Genomic DNA, 21,474 nt, shown 5'->3' on the forward strand with positions numbered 1-21,474 from the left:
CTCCGCTTGATACCGGCTGCCAACTAGACATGGAGCCATTGATCACTACCCGTTGAGCCTGACGATCTAGCCAGCTTTTTATCCACCTTATAGTCCATTCATCCAATCCATACTTCTTTAACTTGTTGGCAAGAATACTGTGGGAGACCGTATCAAAAGCTTTGCTAAAGTCAAGGAATAACACGTCCACTGCTTTCACCTCATCCACGGACCCAGTTATCTCCTCATAGAAGGCAATTAGGTTAGTCAGGCATGACTTGCCCTTGTTGAATCCATGCTGACTATTCCTGATCACTTATAGATTCATAGATTCTAGGACTGGAAGGGACCTCGAGAGGTCATCGAGTCCAGTCCCCTGCCCTCATGACAGGACCAAATACTGTCTAGACCATCCCTGATAGACATTTATCTAACCTACTTTTAAATATCTCCAGAGATGGAGATTCCACAACCTCCCTAGGCAATTTATTCCAGTGTTTAATGACCCTGACAGTTAGGAACTTTTAGGAACTTTCCTCCTAAGTACTTCAGAATTGATTCCTTGAGGACCTGCTCCATGATTTTTCCAGGAATTGAGGTGAGGCTGACTGGCCTGTACTTCCCCGGATCCTCCTCCTTCCCTTTTTTAAAGATGGGCACTACATTAGCCTTTTTCCAGTCATCCGGGACCTCCCCTGATCACCATGAGTTTTCAAAGATAATGGCCAATGGCTCTGCAATCACATCCGCCAACTCCTTTAGCACCCTCGGATACAGCGCATCTGGCCCCATGGATTAGTGATCATTCAGCTTTTCTAAATAGTCCTGAACCACTTCTTTCTCCACAGAGGGCTGGTCACCTTCTCCCTATGCTGTGCTGCCCAGTGCAGTAGTCTGGAAGCTGACCTTGTTTGTGAAGACAGAGGCAAAAAAAGCATTGAGTACATTAGCTTTTTCCACATCCTCTGTCACTAGGTTGCTTCCCCCATTCAGTAAAGGGCCCACACTTTCCTTGACTTTCTTTTTGTTGCTAACATACCTGAAGAAACCCTTCTTGTTACTCTTAACATCTCTTGCTAGCTGCAACTCCCAGTGTGATATGGCCTTCCTGATTTCACTCCTGCATGCCGGAGCAATATTTTTATACTCCTCCCTGGTCATTTGTCCAATCTTCCACTTCTTGTGAGTTTCTTTTTTGTGTTTAATATCAGCAAGGATTTCTCTGTTAAGCCAAGCTGGTCGCCTGCCATATTTACTATTCTTTCTACACATTGGGATGGTTTGTTCCTGCAACCTCAATAAGGATTCTTTAAAATACAGCCAACTCTCCTGAACTCCTTTCCCCTTCATGTTGTTCTCCCGGCGGATCCCGCCCATCAGTTCCCTGAGGGAGTCAGTCTGCTTTTCTGAAGTCCAGGGTCCATATACTGCTGCTGTCCTTTCTTCCTTGTGTCAGGATCCTGAACTTGACCATTTCATGGTCACTGCCTCCCAGGTTCCCATCCACTTTTGCTTCCCCCTACTAATTCTTCCCGGTTTGTGAGCAGCAGGTCAAGAAGAGCTCTGCCCCTAGTTGGTTCCTCCAGCACTTGCACCAGGAAATTGCCCCCCCCTACATTTTCCAAAAAAATCCTGGATTGTCTGTGCACCGCTGTATTGCCATCACATTGAATGTACTTCCCCATGTTATGGGTATGTCTACGCTACGGGATTAATCCGAATTTACAGAATTCAAATTTTGGAAACAGATTGTATAAAGTTGAATGTATGCGGCCACACTAAGCACATTAATTCGGCGGTGTGCGTCCATGTACTGGGGCTAGCGTTGATTTCCGGAGTGTTGCACTGTGGGTAGTCAAGTATCAGAGGGGTAGCCGTGTTAGTCTGAATCTGTAAAAAGCAACAGAGGGTCCTGTGGCACCTTTGAGACTAACAGAAGTATACTTCTGTTAGTCTCAAAGGTGCCACAGGACCCTCTGCACTGTGGGTAGCTATCCCATAGTTCCCGCAGTCTCCTCCGCCCATTGGAATTCTGGGTTGAGATCCCAATGCCTGATGGGGCTAAAAACATTGTCGCGGGTGGTTCTTGGTACATCCCCCGCTCCCCCTCCAGGGAAGCAACGGCAGACAACCGTTTTGCGCCTTTTTCCTGGGTGAACAGTGTAGACGCCATACCGTGGCAAGCATGGAGCCCGCTCAGCTCAAGACAGCAGTCATGAACATTGTAAACACCTCGCGTGTTATCGTGCAGTTTATGCTGAACCAGAACCTGCAAAACCAGGCAGCGAGGAGTAGGCTATGGCAGCGCGGCGGCGAGAGTGATGAGGACATGGACATGGAATTCCATCAAACCACGGGTCCCGGTGCTTTGGAGATCATGCTGTTAATGGGGCAGGTTATAGCCGTGGAATGCAGATTCTGGGCCCGGGAAACGAGCACAGACTGGTGGGACCGCATAGTGTTGCAGGTGTGGGACGATTCCCAGAGGCTGCGAAACTTTCGCATGCGTAAGGGCACTTTCATGGAACTTTGTGACTTGCTTTCCCCTGTCCTGAAGCGCCAGAATACCAAGATGAGAGCAGCCCTCACAGTTGAGAAGCGAGTGGCGATAGCCCTGTGGAAGCCTGCAACGCCAGACAGCTAATGGTCAGTTGGGAATCAATTTGGAGTGGGCAAATCTACTGTGGGGGCTGCTGTGATGCAAGTAGCCAAAGCAATCACTGAGCTGCAGCTACGAAAGGTAGTGACTCTGGGAAATGTGCAGGTCATAGTGGATGGGTTTGCTGCAATGGGATTCCCTAACTGTTGTGGGCTGATAGATGGAACCCATATCCCTATCTTGGCACCGGAGCACCAAGGTACCCAGTACATAAACCGCAAGGGGTACTTTTCAATGGTGCTGCAAGCACTTGTGGATCACAAGGGACATTTCACCAACATCAACGTGGGCTGGCCGGGAAGAGTTCATGATGCTCGCGTCTTCAGGAACACTACTCTGTTTAAATGGCTGCAGCAAGGGACTTACTTCCTGGACCAGAAAATAACCGTTGGGGATGTTGAAATGCCTATAGTTATCCTTGGGGACCCAGCCTACCCCTTAATGCCATGGCTCATGAAGCCATACACAGGCAGCCTGGACAGGAGTCAGGAGCTGTTTAACTACAGGCTAAGCAAGTGCAGAATGGTGGTAGAATGTGCATTTGGACGTTTAACAGGTCGCTGGCGCGCGTTACTGACTTGGTCAGACCTCAGCCAAACCAATATCCCCATTGTTATTGCTGTGTGCTCCACAATCTCTGTGAGAGTAAGGGGGAGACCTTTATGGCGGGGTGGGAGGCTGAGGCAAATCGCCTGGCTGCTGATTATGCGCAGCCAGGCACCAGGGCGATTAGAATATCACACCAGGAAGCGCTGCGCATCAAAGAAGCTTTGAAAACCAGTTTCATGACTGGCCAGGCTATGGTGTGAAAGTTCTGTTTTTTGAAAACCCGCCCCCTTGATTGACTCATTCTTTGTAAGCAAACCACCCTCCCCCCTTAAATCACAGCTTGCTTTTAAAGGAAATAAAGTCACTATTGTTTAAAAATCATGTATTCTTTATTAATTGATTATAAACATAGGGAGAGAACCGACAAGGTAGCCCGGGTGGGGTTTGGGAGGAGGATAGGAGGGAAGTAAAAGGCCGCTGAAAAAATTCAATATAATGACAGCCTTTTCGTTGGGCTGTCCACTGGGGTGGACTGAGAGGGTGCACGGAGCCTCCCCCCCCCCCACCCCGCGTTCTTACACGTCTGGGTGAGGAGGCTATGGAACATGGTGAGGAGGGAGGGAGTTTATACAGCGGCTGCAGTGGCACTCTGTTATCCTGCTGCCGTTCCTGAAGCTCCACCAGATGCCGGAGCATGTCCGTTTGATCACGCAGCAGCCCCAGCGTTGCAGCCTGCCACCTCTCATCTCGAGCGTCCCTCATGACCTCACGTTCACTGGCATCTTTCCTGTACTTAGATACCGTGTCCTTCCACTCATTCAAATGAGCTCTTTCATTGCGGGTGCATTCCATTATTTCCGAGAACATCTCGACTCACGTCCTCTTTCTCCGCCGCCTTATCTGAGATAGCCTTTGGGACGGAGGAGGGAGGCTTGAAAAATTTGCAGCTGCTGGAGGGATGGAAAAAAGGAGAGAAGTTTTTAGATAGATACATTTTACACAACAATGCTTATACTCTTTCACAGTGAACAACACTATTCACATTACATAGCACATGTGATTTCAGTACAAGGTCACATTTTGCATCTTAATATTGAGTGCCTGTGGCTTTGGTGTTAGAGATCACAGACGCAGGTCCGGGCAACAGAATTCAGCTTGCATGCGGCCATGGTAAGCCATTGTCTTTCGGCTTCTGCGCCCTCCTTTCCCACATACCAAGCAAAACCCGTTGACTGCTGCGGTTTTCCTGTTAACCTTCAGCAGCAGAAAACAAACTAACCCTCCCACTCCAATTCTCTGGGATGATCGCTTTATCCCTCCCCCCACCGCGTGGCTGGTACCAAGTCCCCCGCCCCTCCCGCGCTTGGCTAACAGCAGGGAAGGATTTCTTTTCAGCCACAGGCAAATAGCCCAGTAGGAACGGGGCCACCTCTGTCCCCTTAATTAAATTCCCGTATTTCAACCAGGTTACCATGAGCGATATCACTCTCCTGAGGATTACATAGCGAGATAAAGAACGGATGTTGCTTGAATGCCAGCAAACATCGGGACCATACACTGCCAGACCTTGTCATGCAATGATACCAGATTACTTGCTACTAGCATGGCGTGGTCAAGTGTCCTACCATGGAGGATAGAATAAGGCTGCACTACCCAGAAACCTTCTGCAAAGGCTTTTGGAGTACCTCCAGGAGAGCTTCATGGAGATGTCCCTGGAGGATTTCCGCTCCATCCACAGACACGTTAACAGACTTTTCCAGTAGCTGTACTGGCCGTGAATGCATCCCAAGTCCTCAGGGCAAATTAATCATTAAAAAACACTTGCTTTTAAATCATGTCTTATATTTTAAAAGGTAAACTCACCTGAGGTCCCTTCCATGGGGTCATGGTCTTGGGTACTGGCTTGGGAGGGCACTTCAGTCAGGCTGAGAAAAAGATCCTGGCTGTTGGGGAGAACGGAGTGCTGTGTGCTCTCTGCAAGCTCCTCCTCCTCTTCCCCGTCTGCAGAATCCTCAGGTGTGGCTGATGAGATTACCCCCGCCTCGGAATCCACGTTTAGAGGTGGGGTAGTGGTGGCGGCTCCCCCCAGAATTCCATGCAGCTCAGCGTAGAAGTGGCATGTCTGCGGCTGTGATCCGGAGCGACCGTTTGCCTCCTTTGTTTTCTGATAGGCTTGTCTGAGCTCTTTGACTTTAACGCAGCACTGCTCTGAGTCCCTATTGTGGCCTCTCTCCATCATGCCCTTGGAGATTTTTTCAAAAGTTTTGGCATTTCGTCTTTTCGAATGAAGTTCTGCTAGCACTGAATCCTCTCCCCATATAGCGATCAGATCCATTACCTCCCGTACGGTCCATGCTGGTGCTCTTTTTCGATTATCAGCCTGCATGGTTACCTGTGCTGATGAGCTCTCTGTGGTCACCTGTGCTCTCCTGTGCTGGGCAAACAGGAAATGAAATTCAAATGTTCGCGGGGCTTTTCCTGTCTACCTGGCCAGTGCATCTGAGTTCAGATTGCTGTCCAGAGCGGTCACAATGGTGCACTGTGGGATAGCTCCCGGAGGCCAATACTATCGAATTGCGGCCACACTAACCCTAATTCGAAATGACAATATCGATTTTGGCGCTACTCCGATCATCAGGGAGGAGTACAGAAATCGATTTTAAGAGCCCTTTATATTGAAATAAATGGCTTCGTTGTGTGGACGGGTGCAGGGTTAATTCGATTTAACGCTGCTAAATTTGAATTAAACTCATAGTGTAGAACAGGCCTAAGTATTCTCACACCTCTTGTCAAATTGTCTGTAATGGGCTATCTTGATTATCACTACAAAAGTTTTTTCTCTTAATTAATTAGCCTCTTAGAGTTGGTAGGACAACTCCCACCTTTTCATGTTCTCTGTATGTGCATATAGATCTCCTCACTATATGTTACATTCTATGCATCCGATGAAGTGGGCTGTAGCCCATGAAAGCTTATGCTGAAATAAATTTGTTAATCTCCAAGGTGCCACAAGTACTCCTGTTGTTTTTGCAGATACAGACTAACACGGCTGCTACTCTGAAACTTAATCCAGAGACTCTCAGGTTTTTCTGCAGTTTCATACCGGAGCTCTGAGCAGTCATACTGCTCTCTTACGTACAATGCAAATACTGCTCTCTTACATACAATGTAATCCCTCAGTTTTCCATTGCAATAACTATATTATATCAACGTTTTTGAGCGCTATTTAGACTTTAGTAAGTTGCTTGAGTTTGTTTTTTGTGGCTTTATGATTATAAGGATGTGATTATAAGGACTATAATGATTGGCATTATATATGGAATAATGATTATAAGGATGTGATAAGGAAAAACTATTTCACTAGGAGGGTGGTGAAACACTGGAATGGGTTACCTAGGGAGGTGGTGGAATCTCCATCCTTAGAGGTTTTTAAGGTCTGGCTTGACAAAGCCCTGGCAGGGGTGATTTAGTTGGGGTTGGTCCTGCTTTGAGCAGGGGTTTGGACTAGATGATCTCCTGAGGTCTCTTCCAACACTAATCATCTATGATTCTATATATTTTGATTTTAGTAAGACTTTTGATGCAGTCCCACATGATATTCTCATAAGCAAATTAGGGACAAGCAGTGTCTAGATGAAATTACTGTAAGGTGGGTGTACAACTGGTTGAAGATTTCACTCAAAGAGTAGGTATCAATGGTTTGTTCTCAAACTGGAGGGTGTATCTACTGGGATCCCACAGGGGTCAGTCCTGGGTCCAGTACTAGTCAATATTTTCATTAATGACTTGTATAAGGAAATGGAGAACATGCTTATAAAATCTGCAAATGACACTGTGATATGTCTCCAGAATACAACCTGGGACTGTGGGACTGCAGTGTTGCCTTAACTCTCGAGCCTGGGCTGTCTCTCACAATGCTATGCCAGTGACAAGCAGCAAACTCCTCCAGGCGCTGTGATCACTCATCCATCAGCATATGGAGACCCACAGCCAGCTAAATTGCTTGAATGCTGTCTAAGCCACTCGTGAATTATACAAAGATATGCATCCGAAGAAGTGGGTTGTAGCCCACGAAAGCTTATGCTCTAATAAATTTGTCAGTCTCTAAGGTGCCACAAGTACTCCTGTTCTTTTTATACAAAGAAAGACACTAGCAAATGATTTTGGAGCAAATGGGCCACTGCTACAGAGCTGCTCCGCACTCCAGCTCCGGGCTCCGCTCCAAAGCCCTGAAAATCACCCCAGCCTTGCACCCCAGAAATATACCATCTTACGCTGCTCAAGACTCCCTTGGACAGTGCAAGTTTATTAATTAGTTTGCACTTCCCTACCCTTTATTGGACTGGCAACAACCCTTGTTAACCTGAGCTGAGATTCTCTAAGAACTTCAACCAGAAACACACTGTTTTAGGTAAAATATATAAAACAGATTTATTAACTACACAAAGATAGATTTTAACTGTTTATAAGTAGTAGGCATAGAGATCAAAGTTGGTTACATAAGAAATAAAAATAAAATCACAGTCTAAATTCTACCAATTAAGCAAGATTTGAATCAAGCAGTTTCTCATCCCACTGGATGTTTCAGGCAGTTAGTTGACAGTTCTTATTACACAGGCAGAATTTCCTTCTCAGCCTGGTACCAATCTCCCCAGTTCAGTCTTTGTCTTCCAAATCATCTTCCAGGTGTTAAGATGGGGGGGGGGGGGAGGAGAGAGGCCCTGTGGTGATGCCATTGACCCTTATTTATACTTTCTCTTCAGCTGCTAGAAAGATCCTTGCTGTGACGGTGTTAGCCCCCATTGAGTACATGCTCTCACTGAGGAATCTCTGGGAGAGTGGATTCTCCTTGACGGGCCATCAATGCCTGTCTGGCCAGTATGTGTTGCTTCTTTGTGGCTACTGAAAGGCTAGCTGTGGGCTAGCAAAACTTCATCATAACTTCAGATACAATGGTAAAATACATAATTCAACAGGATAGTAATGTTCAACAGATTCATAATCCTATCACAGTGATGAATATGGGGGTGCCAGGGTGCTATTGTTGAGGTACGGAGTGTCACAGACACCAAGCTGGGAGGGATTGTTAGCAGTTTGGAGGACAGAATTAGAATTCAAAATGACCTTGACAAGTTGGAGAATTGGTCTGAATTCACCAAGACAAAAATCAATAAAAACAAGTGCTAAGTACCTCACTTAAGAAGGAAAAATCAAATGCATAGCTACAAAATTGGCTAAGTGGCAGTACTGCTGAACAGGATCTGAAGGTCGTAGGGGAGGGTGTGAATTTGCAGAACCCACATCTCTGGGCTTCATTATTTTCCCCTCTTTACCTCTGTTTTCACCACAAATTGAATACAGTAACTCCTCACTTAACGTTGTCCCGGTTAACATTGTTTCGTTGTTTCGTTGCTGATCTATTAGGGAACAAGCTCATTTAAAGTTGCGCAATGCTCCCTTATAACATTGTTTGGCAGCTGCCTGCTTTGTCCACTGTTTGGAGGATTTTCTAGAAGAGTAGCCCCTCCTTGTGGGGATTAGAACCGGAGGGAGGAGGGGCTGGCAGCACCCCCCATCAGCTCCCCTAAATTCCCTGTAAGGTATGTGGCTCGGCAGCTGCCAAGCAGCAGTTCAAGTAGCCCTCTCCCCATTGCCGTGCTGTTCCTCACCTGCCCTCTGCTTTGGAGCTGCTCCTGGGAGCTTCCTGCTTGCTGGGGGAGGGCAGAGGGGTGCTGATATCTGGATGTCCCCCTGCTCCATACCCCCTCTCCACAAAGCGGAGTAGGGGGACAGGGCTCAGGGACAGAAAGGAGGGAGCTTGCTGGAAGCTGTTGCTTCCTATCTAAACTGGCTGATCTGCTTAAAAGGGCAACTTACTTGAAGTGCGGTCAGTGTACTTAAAGGGGCAATGCACATCTCTCTCTCTTTCACTCATGCCTGCACCCCCCAAGCACTTTGGAAAGTCAGCTCCTGTGAAGCTATGCATGTGCTGTCAGGAGGAGGGAGAAGTGCGCTCCAGCTGGATAGAGTGGGCTCATCATCATGCTCAGTTTTTGCAGGGAAGTGCATCTATTGTGTTTCCTCCCTCCTGCCTCAGTCCATGCTGCCTTGTAGAGTGTGAGGCTACATTAACAACAGCATATTAACTCTTGAGGGCTCAGGTGAGTGCTAGTTCGTCATTTAGCTGCAAGGCTTTCCCTGGGAAATATTCCACCCTCTTACTCCACCACGTCAACCAAGCTTCACAATCATTCATTGTTGTGTACAATATTAAACTGTTTGTTTAAAATTGTTTAAAACTTATACTGTGAATGTACATAATGTCTTTTGTCTGGCGAAAAACATTTCCCTGGAACCTAACACCCCCCTCATTTATATTAATTCTTATGGCGAAATTGGATTCACTTAACATCGTTTCGCATAAAGTCGCATTTTTCAGGAACATAACTACAACGTTAAGTGAGGAGTTACTGTATGAATCAACAATGTGATGCAGTTGCGAAAAAGGCTAATCCTTCTGGAGATATTAACAAGAGTGTCATGTGGTAAGACACGGGAGGTACTTTTCTCACTTTACTCAGCACTGTTGAGACCTCAGCTGGAGTACTGTGTCCAGTTTTGGATGTCACATTTTAGGAAAGGTGTGGACAAATTGGAGAGAATCCAGAGGAGAGCAACAAAAACGATAAAAGGTTTAGAAAACCCAACCTGAGGAAAGGGTAAAAAAAACTGGATACGTTTAGTTCTGAGAAAAAAAGATTGAGGGGGGAATCCAATAACAGCCTTCAAATATGTAAAGGTCTGTTACATAAAAAGGACTGTGATCAGTTGTTCTCTGTGTCCACTGAAGGTAGGAAAAGAAGCAATGGGTTTAATCGGCAGCAAGGGAGGTTTAGGTTAGATATTAGGAAAAGCTTTCTAATGATAAGGGTAGTTAAAATCTAGAACAGGCTTCCAAGGGAGGCTGTGGAATCCCTGTCATTTTTAAGGTTTTTGAGAACAGCTTGGACAAACCCCTGTCAGGGATGGCCTTGGTTTACATGGTTCTACCTCAGTGCAAGGGGCTGGACTTAATGACCTCTCGAGGTCTCTTCCTGTGCTATATTTTTAGGATTCTATAAGGAACTGGCTGAAGAGGTTGCTGGATGTTTGACCTTTTTCAGGAGGTCAAACTTGAAATTGTAATGCTCCCTTCTTGGCCTTGAAATAGCTTTAAAATCTGTGATTAAGTCTTGGAACAGTGAGGAAGTTTCAGAGGGCTGGAAGACAGCCATTGTACTAATATTTAAAAAGAATAAACAGGATAAGCCAGGTAACTATAGGATGGTTTGCATGATATTGATCTCAGACAAAATTATGGCATGGCTGAAGCAAAACTCAATATATGGAGTTAAAGGATGGAAATATAATATAATGTAATGCTAATAATATAGTATTGAAGAAAATATTTCTTTGTCAAGTGAACTTGTAATCTTTTCCAAGGATATCAACTCTAATAAAAGTAACTACTGATATAATTTACTCTACTTCTTTAAAGCATTTAACTTAGTTATTGTATATAAGCAACTGAACATGAGCGCCTAGTGGGCTAACATGATATTAGGAGGGATTGACAAGGGAATATAGAGCAGGAGCAGGGAGGTGCTGTTACCTCTGTATGCAGCATTGGTGTTCCCATTACTGGAATACTGTGTCCAGTTCTGATGTCAATGCTCTAAAAAGCGGGTTGAAAAATTGTAGAGGGTTTAGGGAATGGTTACAATAATTATTAATGGTCTGGAAAATGTGCTTTACAATTGAAGATAAAAAAGCTCAACCTAGTTAGCTTAACAAAGATGGATAAGAGGTGACTTGATCACCGTCTAGAAGTGCCTATAAAGGGAATGGGATCTCTTGTAGTAGAGGGAAGGCAGAACAAGATCAAGTGGGTGGAAGGCAATTCTAGGTAAACTCAAAATGGAAAGAAGGCATAAATTGTTTACAGTGAGAGTGATTAACTATTGAAACAATTTACCAAGGGTTGTGATGGATTCTCAGTCACCAGCAATATTTGGGTTGGATGTTTTTTAAGAGATCTGCTCTGGTTCAAAAGAAGTTATTTTGCAGGAAGTTCTACGGCCTGTGTTTTATAGGTGGTCAGACTAGATGATCACAGGGGTCCCATCTAGCCTTGGAATCTATGAATCTCCCTCTGGCATTAGCCTTTTTCGCGGTAGCATCATATTGGCAGCTCATAGTTATCCCGCAGCCAATACACCAGGTCTTTCTCCTCCTCTGTCACAACTGATAAGTCCCCATCTTATAGTAAAAATTCCTGTTAGTCCTTAACTGCATGACCTTGCACTTTGTACTATCAAATTCCATTCCATTTATATTACTCCACTTTTCAAGGTCATCCAGATCTTCTTGTATGATATTCCAGTCCTCCTCCATATTGGCAATCCCTCCCAACTTTGTACAAGGAGTCTGGTGGCACCTTAAAGACTAACAGATTTATTTGGGCATAAGCTTTTGTAGGTAAAAAACCTTACTTCTTCAGATGCAGTGAAATTTTTTTACCCACGAAAGCTTATGCCCAAATAAATGTTAGTCTTTAAGGTGCCACCGGACTCCTTGTTGTTTTTGTGGATACAGACTAACACGGCTACCCCCGATATTTGTTCCCAATTTTGTGTTATCTTCAGATTTTATGAGTACACTCCCATTTTTTGTGTCAAGGTCATTAATACAAATTTTAAATAAGATTGGCCCCAAAACCGATCACTGAGGAACTCCATTAGTAACCTCCCTCCACTGGGGCAGGAGGTGTGTGGAGGGTAGAAAGGAGTGGCTGGAGCTATCTGGCATCTTCAGCTGGCAATGGTCCCTAGGTGATGTGATGAAGGGAAGGGTTTTGAAGAATAGGACAATACCTTTCAGTATGATCTGTTGTAGTCTCCCCTTTAGCCAGTTCCCTATCCACCTTTCAATTCTCTCATAAATCTCCATCTTCTCCAATGTAACTAATAATTTCCTGTGTGGAACTGTATCAAATGCCTTACTGAAATCCAGGTAGATTAGACCTACTGCATTTCCTTGTCAAAAAAATCAATAATCTTCTCAAAGAAGGAGATCAGATTGGTCTGGCATGATCTACCTTTTGTAAAACCATGTTGTATTTATCCCAGTTAGATGTAAGTGTTATGCCCTTAACTACTTTTATTTGTATGTGTATGTTTATCTGTTTTAACCTTGTAAATAACTCTTATTTCTTTTTCTTAGTTAATAAATCCTTAGGTACAGTAACTCCTCACTTAAAATCAACCCAGTTAAGGTTGTTTCATTGTTACGTTGCTGATCAATTAGGGAACATGCTTGTTTAAAGGTGCACAATGCTCCCTTATAACTTTGTTTGGAAGCTGCCTGCTTTGTCCGCTGCTAGCAGAAAGAGCAGCCCGTTGGAGCTAGCTAGTGGGGGCTTGGAACCAGGGTGGACTGGCAGCTCCCCTAAGTTCCCTGTGCGGCAGCTGCCCAGCAGGCTATCAATTGCCAGGCAGTTCAGCTGCCCCTCCCCCACTGTTGTGTGCTGCTCCAGCCCTCTGCCTTGGAGCTGCTCCCGGGAGCCTCCTGCTTGCTGGGAAGAGGGGTGCTAATGTCAGGGTGTCCCCCTTCCCCTCCACAGAGTGTGTGTGTGTGTGTGTGTGGGGGGGACGACAACATGGCTCAGGATGAAGGGAGCTTGCTGGCAGTAGCTGTTGTCTCAACTTGCTGATCTACACTCACACACACATACAGAGAACATGAAAAGGTGGGAATTGTCCTACCAACTCTAAGAGGCTAATTAAGAGAGAAGAATTTTGTAGTGATAATCAAGATAGCCCATTACAGACAGTTTGACAAGAGGTGTGAGAATACTTAACATGGGGAAATAGATTCAATGTGTGTAATGGCTCAGCCATTTCCAGTCTGTATTGGATCCTAGAACTGGATGCAGTATTCCAATAATGGCACTCTAATTAATGCTATATACAGAGGTAATACCACCTCCCTGGTCCTACTTGACAGTCCCCTGAATCCAAGGATCATGTTTGCCCTTTTAACTACAGCATTGCACTTGGAGCTCATGTTTAACTATCTTCTGTGATCCCAGTTCTTGGCAGCCTCGCTGCTTTTCATGATTCAGTCCTCTGTTTTACAAGTTTCAGAGTAGCAGCCGTGTTAGTCTGCATCCGCAAAAAGAAGAACAGGAGTACTTGTGGCACCTTAGAGACTAACAAATTTATTAGAGCATAAGCTTTCGTGGACTACAGCCCACTTCGGATGCATCCGAAGAAGTGGGCTGTAGTCCACGAAAGCTTATGCTCTAATAAATTTGTTAGTCTCTAAGGTGCCACAAGTACTCCTGTTCTTCTTTTTGTTTTACAAGTATAAGCCTGTGGCTACATTTCTAGAGAGAAGGAGCCCTCTGTGCCATCTAGTGGTGAACCAAAGGAAGACAGAGTGTGAACACATCTCACTTGCACAACTAACCCCTACTATGCCACGGTGAAAATATTTGGCTAGTTTTGGGTTAAAATTGATTTAAGTTTTGGGTGTAGGAATAATTAAATATTATCCTTGTTGTGTGACAATAGGACAACAGAACTATATTGAAGATGTCCTCAATGAGTTGTAACCAGAACCTCAATCCTGAATGGCTTGGCACTGACATTGGGACACAAACAAGGAAGATAGAGATCTACATATACAGGAAAGACTGACTCCCTGGAGGCATGGGTTCTGCTCAAGGGTTACAAATGTATTTGGACCCTCTCCACAGTCTAATGATAGAGCTGAAATCCTGGAGCCGGTAATCTGGTTAGAGTTGTTTGTAGCTTTCCATTGAAGTTGTAGAGGGCAGCAACAGAGCTGAGTGAACTCCACTGCATGAACTTCTACCAAACACCTATGCTCTAATTTATTGTTGTTGTGTTTTCCCAAATTAATACTGTGTTGTTCCCCTTAAAGTTTGTTCTACTTTATGTACACTCAATGCTTGTGAGAAGGGAAGTATCGCCTGTGAAGGGCACAGGAAGTGGATAGTTTTCCCAGATTCTGGATTAGGCCTCAAGCTGGTGTGTGGGTGTTTGTTAATTTAAAGAGGAACCCCATCATATTTGAACCTGATCCTTGTTGCTGCTGCTATCTGACAGAAGGGTCACTTAAGTATAACCTACATTCTTTGTTTCTAGATAGACCATCTTGAATTTGGTTGTGCTAAGACATGCTGGTTAGTTCTCATTCTGTCTTTTGGACGGGGTGAGCATGTGCCTCCATGATATGTCCTGAGCCAAATCTGGCATGTTACAGGATAGGCTGCCTATGAGGGACATGTGTTTGACACAATCCAGCCACAGTGGAAGAAACATCCCACCCAGTAGCCTTCCTGTGGATGCCTCAGCATGAATATGGATAATGGGTGCCTCTGGGAATCATTAAGCCATTTAAGGACATGTGATATGCTCATGTGATCCTGGACTCCATCTTGAGCCAGTAACTTTCCACAAACTGGGCTGTGAGCTTTGTTTGAGACACGACATTTCCAGGCATATAGAAGAGGATATAAAAGACCCTTGAGATATCTCCATTTTGTCTCTTTCCTGCCCTGATTCTCTGGACTATAGATTGACAACAAAAAGGAGCATACTGAAATATGGAATGGGGCCCTCCCAATCTTTTGGACGTTACCAGAGAGACTTTACAAGCCAGCAATCTATACTATCATTGCTACAAACCTGATATAAGATCTTTGCAATTTTTTGTATGTGTATGATCTGTTAACCATTATTAACTCTATTTTTCTTTCTTTTATTATTAAACCTTTAGTTTTTAGTCACTGAAGGATTGGAATTAGCATGGTTATTTTTAAGATCTGAGTTATATATCGACCTGGCTAAATGGCTGATCTCTTGAGATTAGACCGGGGTAGCCAAACTGTGGCTCATGAGCCACATGCAGCTCTTTTACCACTGAAGTGCAGTTCAAGGGGTCCCCTCACACACTCCCCCCATTATCCACCTACCAGATTGAGGGGGAGCTCAGGATCTCTGCCTTGAAGCAGGGTGGTGGGGTAGGGGATTCTGCCCAGAGGGGAGGAGAGTCTCGGGGCTTCAGCCCCATGGGGCACACCTGCCAGGGCTCAGGGCTTCAGCAGGAGTGGGGCTGAAGCTCTAAGCCCTGTCAGGCACCTCCCATGGGACTGAAGCCCCAAGCCCCGGCAGGTGCATCCCGGCTCTCAAACTTCTGAAGATTGTCATATGTAGCTCAGAGATTTAGTAGGTTTGGCCACTCCTGGATTAGATGGACGCTATATTTGATGAAATTGGTTTTCAGTAACCACTCATCATAGAGTCCAATGTCTGGGTGTTGAGACAATGGCTGGAATGCCTAAGGAGACAGCATTTTTGACTTCCCGTTAACTTCTGTTTCACCACACTAGTTTACTTTTGTTACTGACTTGGTATAATCTAGTGAGAGAATAACCACCAGTTTTGGGTGAGTCTGCCCTATTTTTCAGCAGTTTGTCCTGAATCTGGCATTCTCAGCTGTGACCCACTGAGGCACGGTGACAGATGGTCATAGAAACATCAGTTATGTGCAATCTGAAGTCTGTCCAGGTGGATTCAGAATCAGTGTACTCTAGCAGGGTCTCAAACTTGTTCAAGATGTCAGCTACATAGGGTACGTCCAGACTACGCGCCGAATCGGCGGGTAGTAATCAATCTATCGGGGATCGATATATCACGTCTCGTCTAGACGCGATATATCGATCCCCGAACGCGCTCCCCGTCGATTCCGGAACTCCCCCAGAGCGAGAGGCGGTAGCGGAGTCGACGGGGGAGCCGCGGCCGTCGATCCCGCGCCGTGAGGACCCGAGGTAAATCGATCTAAGATACTTCGACTTCAGCTACGCTATTCACATAGTTGAAGTTGCATATCTTAGATTGATTTCTCCCCTCCCCCCCAGTGTAGACCAGCCCATAGTTAAGTCACGTTGCTCAAATGAGCCCACCTTACCAAGTGATCCAGTTTGGCCTACATAACTGATGTGTCCCCATCATTATTTTTCCATTCCATCACTTTTTTTGTGTCCTCTGCAAACTTTACCAGTAATGTTCTTGGAGAAAATACAAAATCACAGATAGACATTGAATAGTATTTGGCCAAAAACACATCTCTGTGGGACCCCATAGTCCAGGGATGGTCAAACTTACTGACCCTCCAAGCCGCATACGATAATCTTCAGAAGTTCGAGAGCCAGGCACACCTGCCAGGGCTTGGAGCTTCTGCCCTGCAGCACGGTGGGGGCGCTAGGGGCTTCAGCCCCACAGGAGGCATCTGCTGGGGCTTGGGGCTTCAGCAAGAGCGGGGCTGAAGCCCTGAGCCCCAGCAGGAGCCTCCTGTGGGGTTGAAGCCCCTAGACCCCTCTCCCGGCTGGGCAGAGGCCTCTAGTGCCACCATCCTACTGCGGGGCAGAAGTACCGAGTCTCTTCCCCTTCCCCGCGCACCGTGGGGGGCTCTGCAAGCTGCACTCTAACTGTAAAAGAGCTGCATTTAGCCACCCTTGCCATAGTCTATTCCCCAAATTAGCACTATCCAATATCAATGTTAAATGGATTAAGAACTGACAAATCTCAAAGTAGTTGTGAAAGTTGAATCATCACTGAATGTGTGTGGTTTCTAGTGGGATTCCACAGGGAATTCAAGGCTTCACACTATTCAGTATTTTTATAAAGAGTCTAGAAGTAAATAAAAACTCATTAGTGATTTAAAGAAAAATTGACACAAAGATTGACAGTGACAAATGAGGACAAGACAGTCATACAGGAGTCATCTGGATTGCTTATCAATCTGGGTCCATTCAAACAAAATGAATTTTAATACAGCCAAATGCAAGGTCCTCCACCTACTAACGATCAATCCAAACCATATCTACAGAATGAGGGACTGTATCCTGGAAAGCAGTGACTGAAAAGGATTTTAGGGGTCATAGTGGAAAAACAACTCAACGTGAGCTCCCAGTGCAATGCAGTGGCAAAGTGGCTTAATGCAATCATTGATATATAAACAGTGAATAGAGAGATAAAAATCATCTCTGTATATGGTATTGGCGAGACCGATACGAGAATACTGCATACAGTTAACGTTTTCCAGCATACTGTCACCAGAAGAGAATGTAGAGAAGAGCCACAAAAATGACTTGAGGGCTGGAAAAAATGCCTTACAGTGCAAGACTTAACAAGCTCTATCTGTTTAACTTACCCAAAAGAAAACTGAGAGACGATGTGATGCTTTTGGGAGCAATCCATGCCAGAAAGGGGTTCATTCAACACCTGCCTAGCAACTTTGGGTGCCTTGTATGCTATGCTGCTGTGGCTCACAACTGTGACACCAACAGCTAGCATACAAGGATGAAGGTCTCACTCTAGCTTGCACTGCCGGGGGCCCTCAATAACCCTTCTAACTCCATGTTCTTCCCAAAAACATTTTTCTGCAGTGTTCAACCTCTCAAAACTGTAACATTTTCAAAACCTTATCAAATTTGCAGCTGGTTAGCTTAACTCCAATTGACACACCGTCCACTTCAGTACACGGCTCTGAGTTGGTTTATAGTAAAAGTAAAATGAGTTTAACAGAATACAGATTTACCTGATATCATGTAGAAGGGGAATAAGTATAGAAATGGTTACAAACAAAAGAAAAAATAGACTTAATAAACTAAAGTCTTTTGTTGAAAGTCATTTTCTCACTACAGTCATTCTTCCAGCAGACTGGCCAGGCTTTAGCCAGGATCCCCGAACAGAGAGCTCAAAGCACTTCATTTCTTTGCCTCAGGTGAAGGATAACCCAAAGCCTCTTTCCCAGTTACATATAGTCCCCAAATTTCAGTGTCCTGATGTCAAGAGCCTGGAAGGTCCCCTGAGGTTTGTCTCTTCTGTCCTCCAGGGGGGCAATGCCATCTTGATCAAGGTTTCTGCTCTCCCCCCCGCCCCCGTGAGTTCCCATGTGATGTTCCTTGTTGCAATTTTACAGTGCAAGTGAAATCTTTCCCCCTACCTGTGAACTGACTGCTTTGTTTACATGCTGATGTATCTCAATTGTCCAGGGCTTGCTCAGCAGATGGGGAATTACACATTTTTTTTCTTAGACAAAAGGTTGTGATCAGCTTTTCCGGATATGCCTGATTTAGACATATTTTAGTCACATATTTCCAGCACATCTGTGTAATTCTTTGCAGGTTAACCATACATCCATCATACAAAAATATTAATGATCTTTGAGTTACTAGTTCTCCAATGATGTATTACAACGCACTGTTGCCATGTTATTTATTTAGAAGGTGCCTAGGAAGCAGTGAGCTGGTCAGGCCTGCTGAGACTGCTACATACCAGGTGGTACCTTGCCCTCTGGCATTGGAGTGCTCTTAGGGTCACAGATGACTTGATGACCGTGTACAAGTACCTTCAATGGAAGAAAATACTGGATATAAAAGTTTTTCAGCCTGGTGGAGAAAGGCATAATAAGAACCACTATCTGAAAGCTGAAGCCAGATGGATTCAGATCAGAAATAAAGCAAAAAAAATTAAGTGAACTACTAGAACAAACAGCTACCACAGGAAGTGCTGGATTTTCCATCTCTTGAAGTCTTCAGATCAAGAATTGGATGTCTTTCAGGAAAATATGCTTTAGTCAAACACAAATTATTGGGTTTAGTACAGGGGTAGCTGGGTAAAATTCCATGGTCTGTGTTAAACAGAAGGTCAAACTAGGTGATCTAATGGTCCCTCTGGCCTCAAAATCTGTGATTCCCAGCTTACAACTACTTCCTGAGATCTGCAGTGAACCAGTTCTTAATACAATTAATATGGGCTAAATTGACTTTTTGTATAATGTTAATTAACTTTTTTTATCAGAATGTCATGCATGACTAAATCAAATGCCTCATAGAATTCTAAGTATATTATGTCAGCACAGTTATCCTTTATCAGCCAAATTTGTGATCTCAGAAAAAATATCAGGTTTCTTTGACAAGTCCCCTTTTCCATAACACCTTGATTAGGTATGAATTATGCTACTGAGCACTCAGAGGTTTAGGGACACTGGAAGCATGGGGTTTTGACTATCATGGCTAATAGCTGTTAATGGACCTATCCTCCATGAACTTACCTAATTCTTTTTTGAACCAGTTATACTTTTGGCCTTGACAACATCCCCTGGCAATGAGTTCCACAAGTTGACTGTATGCGTTCTTTGAAGAAGTACTTCCTTATGTTTGTTTTAAACCTGCTTATTAATTTCACTGGATGACCCTTCTGGCTCTTGTGTTATGTGAAGAGGTAAATAACATTTTCTCCACATTATCCGTGATTTTTATAGACCTATATTGTGTCGTGTCTTTTATAAGCTGAACAGTCCCAGTCTTTTTAACCTATCATTGTATGAAAGCCGTTCATACGCTATTTTCTGTCCTATTATCTATCTGTTTTCTAATGGTTCCTAACATTCTGTTAGCTTTTTTGACTGCCGCTGCATATTGAGTGGATGTTTTCAGAGAACTATCCACAAAGACTCCAAGATCTCTTTCTTGAGTGATAACTGGTAATTTAGACTCCATCATTTTGTATGGATAGTTGGAATTAATTTTTGCAATGTTCATTACTTTGCACTTATCAACACCAAATTTATTCTTCCATTTTGCTACTCAGCCACCCAGTTTTGTGAGGTCCCTTTATAACTTTCACAATCAGCTTGGGACTTAACTATCCTGAGTAATTTAGAATGGTCTGCAAATTTTGCCATCTCACTATTTACCCCTTTTTCCAGATCATTTATGAATATATTGAACAGCACAGTCCAGATCCTTGGGGGACCATGTTACTTACCTCTCTCCATTGTGAAAACTGACCATTTATTCCTACCCTTTGTTTATTATATTTTATCTGGTGACTGATCCATGAGGACCTTCCCTCTTATCACATAAATGCTTACTTTCCTTAAGAGCCTTTGGTGTGGGACTTTGTTAAAGGCTTTTTGAAAGTCTGAGTATGCTACATCAACTGGATCACCCTTGTCCACATGCTTATTGACACTCATAGAATTCTGATAGATTGGTGAGAGAGAATTTTCCTTTACAAAAGCCATGTTGACTGTTCCCAATAAATTATGTTCATCTATATGTCTGAAAATTCTGTTCTTTACTCTAGTTTCAACCAATTTGCTGGTACTGAAGTTAAATGTACAGGCCTGTAACTGCCAGGATCACCTCTGGAGCTTTGTTAAAAAAATGGGATTGCATTAGTTATTTTCCAGTCATCTGGTACAGAGGTTGATTTAAGCAATAGGTTACGTACCACAGTTAGTAGTTCTGCAGTTTCGTATTTGAGTTCCTTCAGAACTCTTTGGTGAACACTATCTGGTCCTGGTAACTTATTACTGTTAAATTTATCATTTAGTTGCAAAACCACCTCTATTGACACTACAGTCTGGGACAGTTGCTTATATTTGTCACCTGAAAAGAATGGCTCAGTGTGGAAATCTCCCCCACGTGTTCTCCAGTGAAGACTGATGTAAAGAATTCATTCATCTTCTCTGCAATGCCTTGGCTTTCTTGAGTGCTCCTTTAGCACCTTGATCACCCAGGGGCCCTACTGATTGTTTGGAAGGCTTCCTACTTCTGATGGACTTAAAATTTTTTGCTGTTAGTTTGTGTCCCCTTATCTAGTTGCTCTTCTGATTCTTACGTGGTCTGCCACCTTATACTTTTACACTTGATTTGCTAGAATGTATTTTTCTCACTAGGATTTAATTTCTACTTTACTTTATTCGACATTGGTGAGGCCTCATCTGGAATACTGTGTCCAGTTTTGGGCCCCACACTACAAGAAGGATATGGAAAAATTGGAAAGAGTCCAGTGGAGGGCAACAAAAATGATTAGTGGTCTGGAGCACATGACTTATGAGGAGAGGCTGAGGGAACTGGGATTGTTTAGTCTCCAGAAGAGAAGAATGAGGGGGGATTTGATAGCAGCCTTCAACTACCTGAAGGGGGGTTCCAAAGAGGATGGAGCTCGGCTGTTCTCAGTGGTGGCAGATGACAGAACAAGGAGCAATGGTCTCAAGTTGCAGTGGGGGAGGTCCAGGTTGGATATTAGGAAACACTATTTCACTAGGAGGGTGGTGAAGCACTGGAATGCGTTACCTAGGGAGGTGGTGGAGTCTCCTTCCTTGGAGGTTTTTAAGGCCCGGCTTGACAAAGCCCTGGCTGGGAT

The 21,474-nt window shown here is 44.3% G+C and overlaps 1 protein-coding gene across 8 annotated transcripts in view; it reads left to right on the plus strand.

The window, feature by feature from the left end:
• The window catches only part of ARHGEF39 (Rho guanine nucleotide exchange factor 39), an 82,554-nt gene that overhangs the window by 2,545 nt on the left and 58,535 nt on the right, over window positions 1–21,474 (plus strand). For 4 of the 8 annotated variants that reach the window (XM_042846748.2, XM_042846746.2, XM_042846747.2 and 1 more), the window contains exon 2: window positions 19,393–19,542. The exons of the other annotated variants lie outside the window; for them this stretch is intronic. In XM_042846748.2, the coding sequence (XP_042702682.2) occupies window positions 19,510–19,542 (33 nt within the window). In that variant the 5' untranslated portion in view covers window positions 19,393–19,509. The remainder of the gene's footprint in view (window positions 1–19,392; window positions 19,543–21,474) is intronic. 8 annotated transcript variants of the gene reach the window in all.

Source organism: Chrysemys picta, chromosome 6 (genome assembly GCF_011386835.1).
Source record: "Chrysemys picta bellii isolate R12L10 chromosome 6, ASM1138683v2, whole genome shotgun sequence".
In the NCBI taxonomy this organism is placed as follows: domain Eukaryota; kingdom Metazoa; phylum Chordata; order Testudines; family Emydidae; genus Chrysemys; species Chrysemys picta.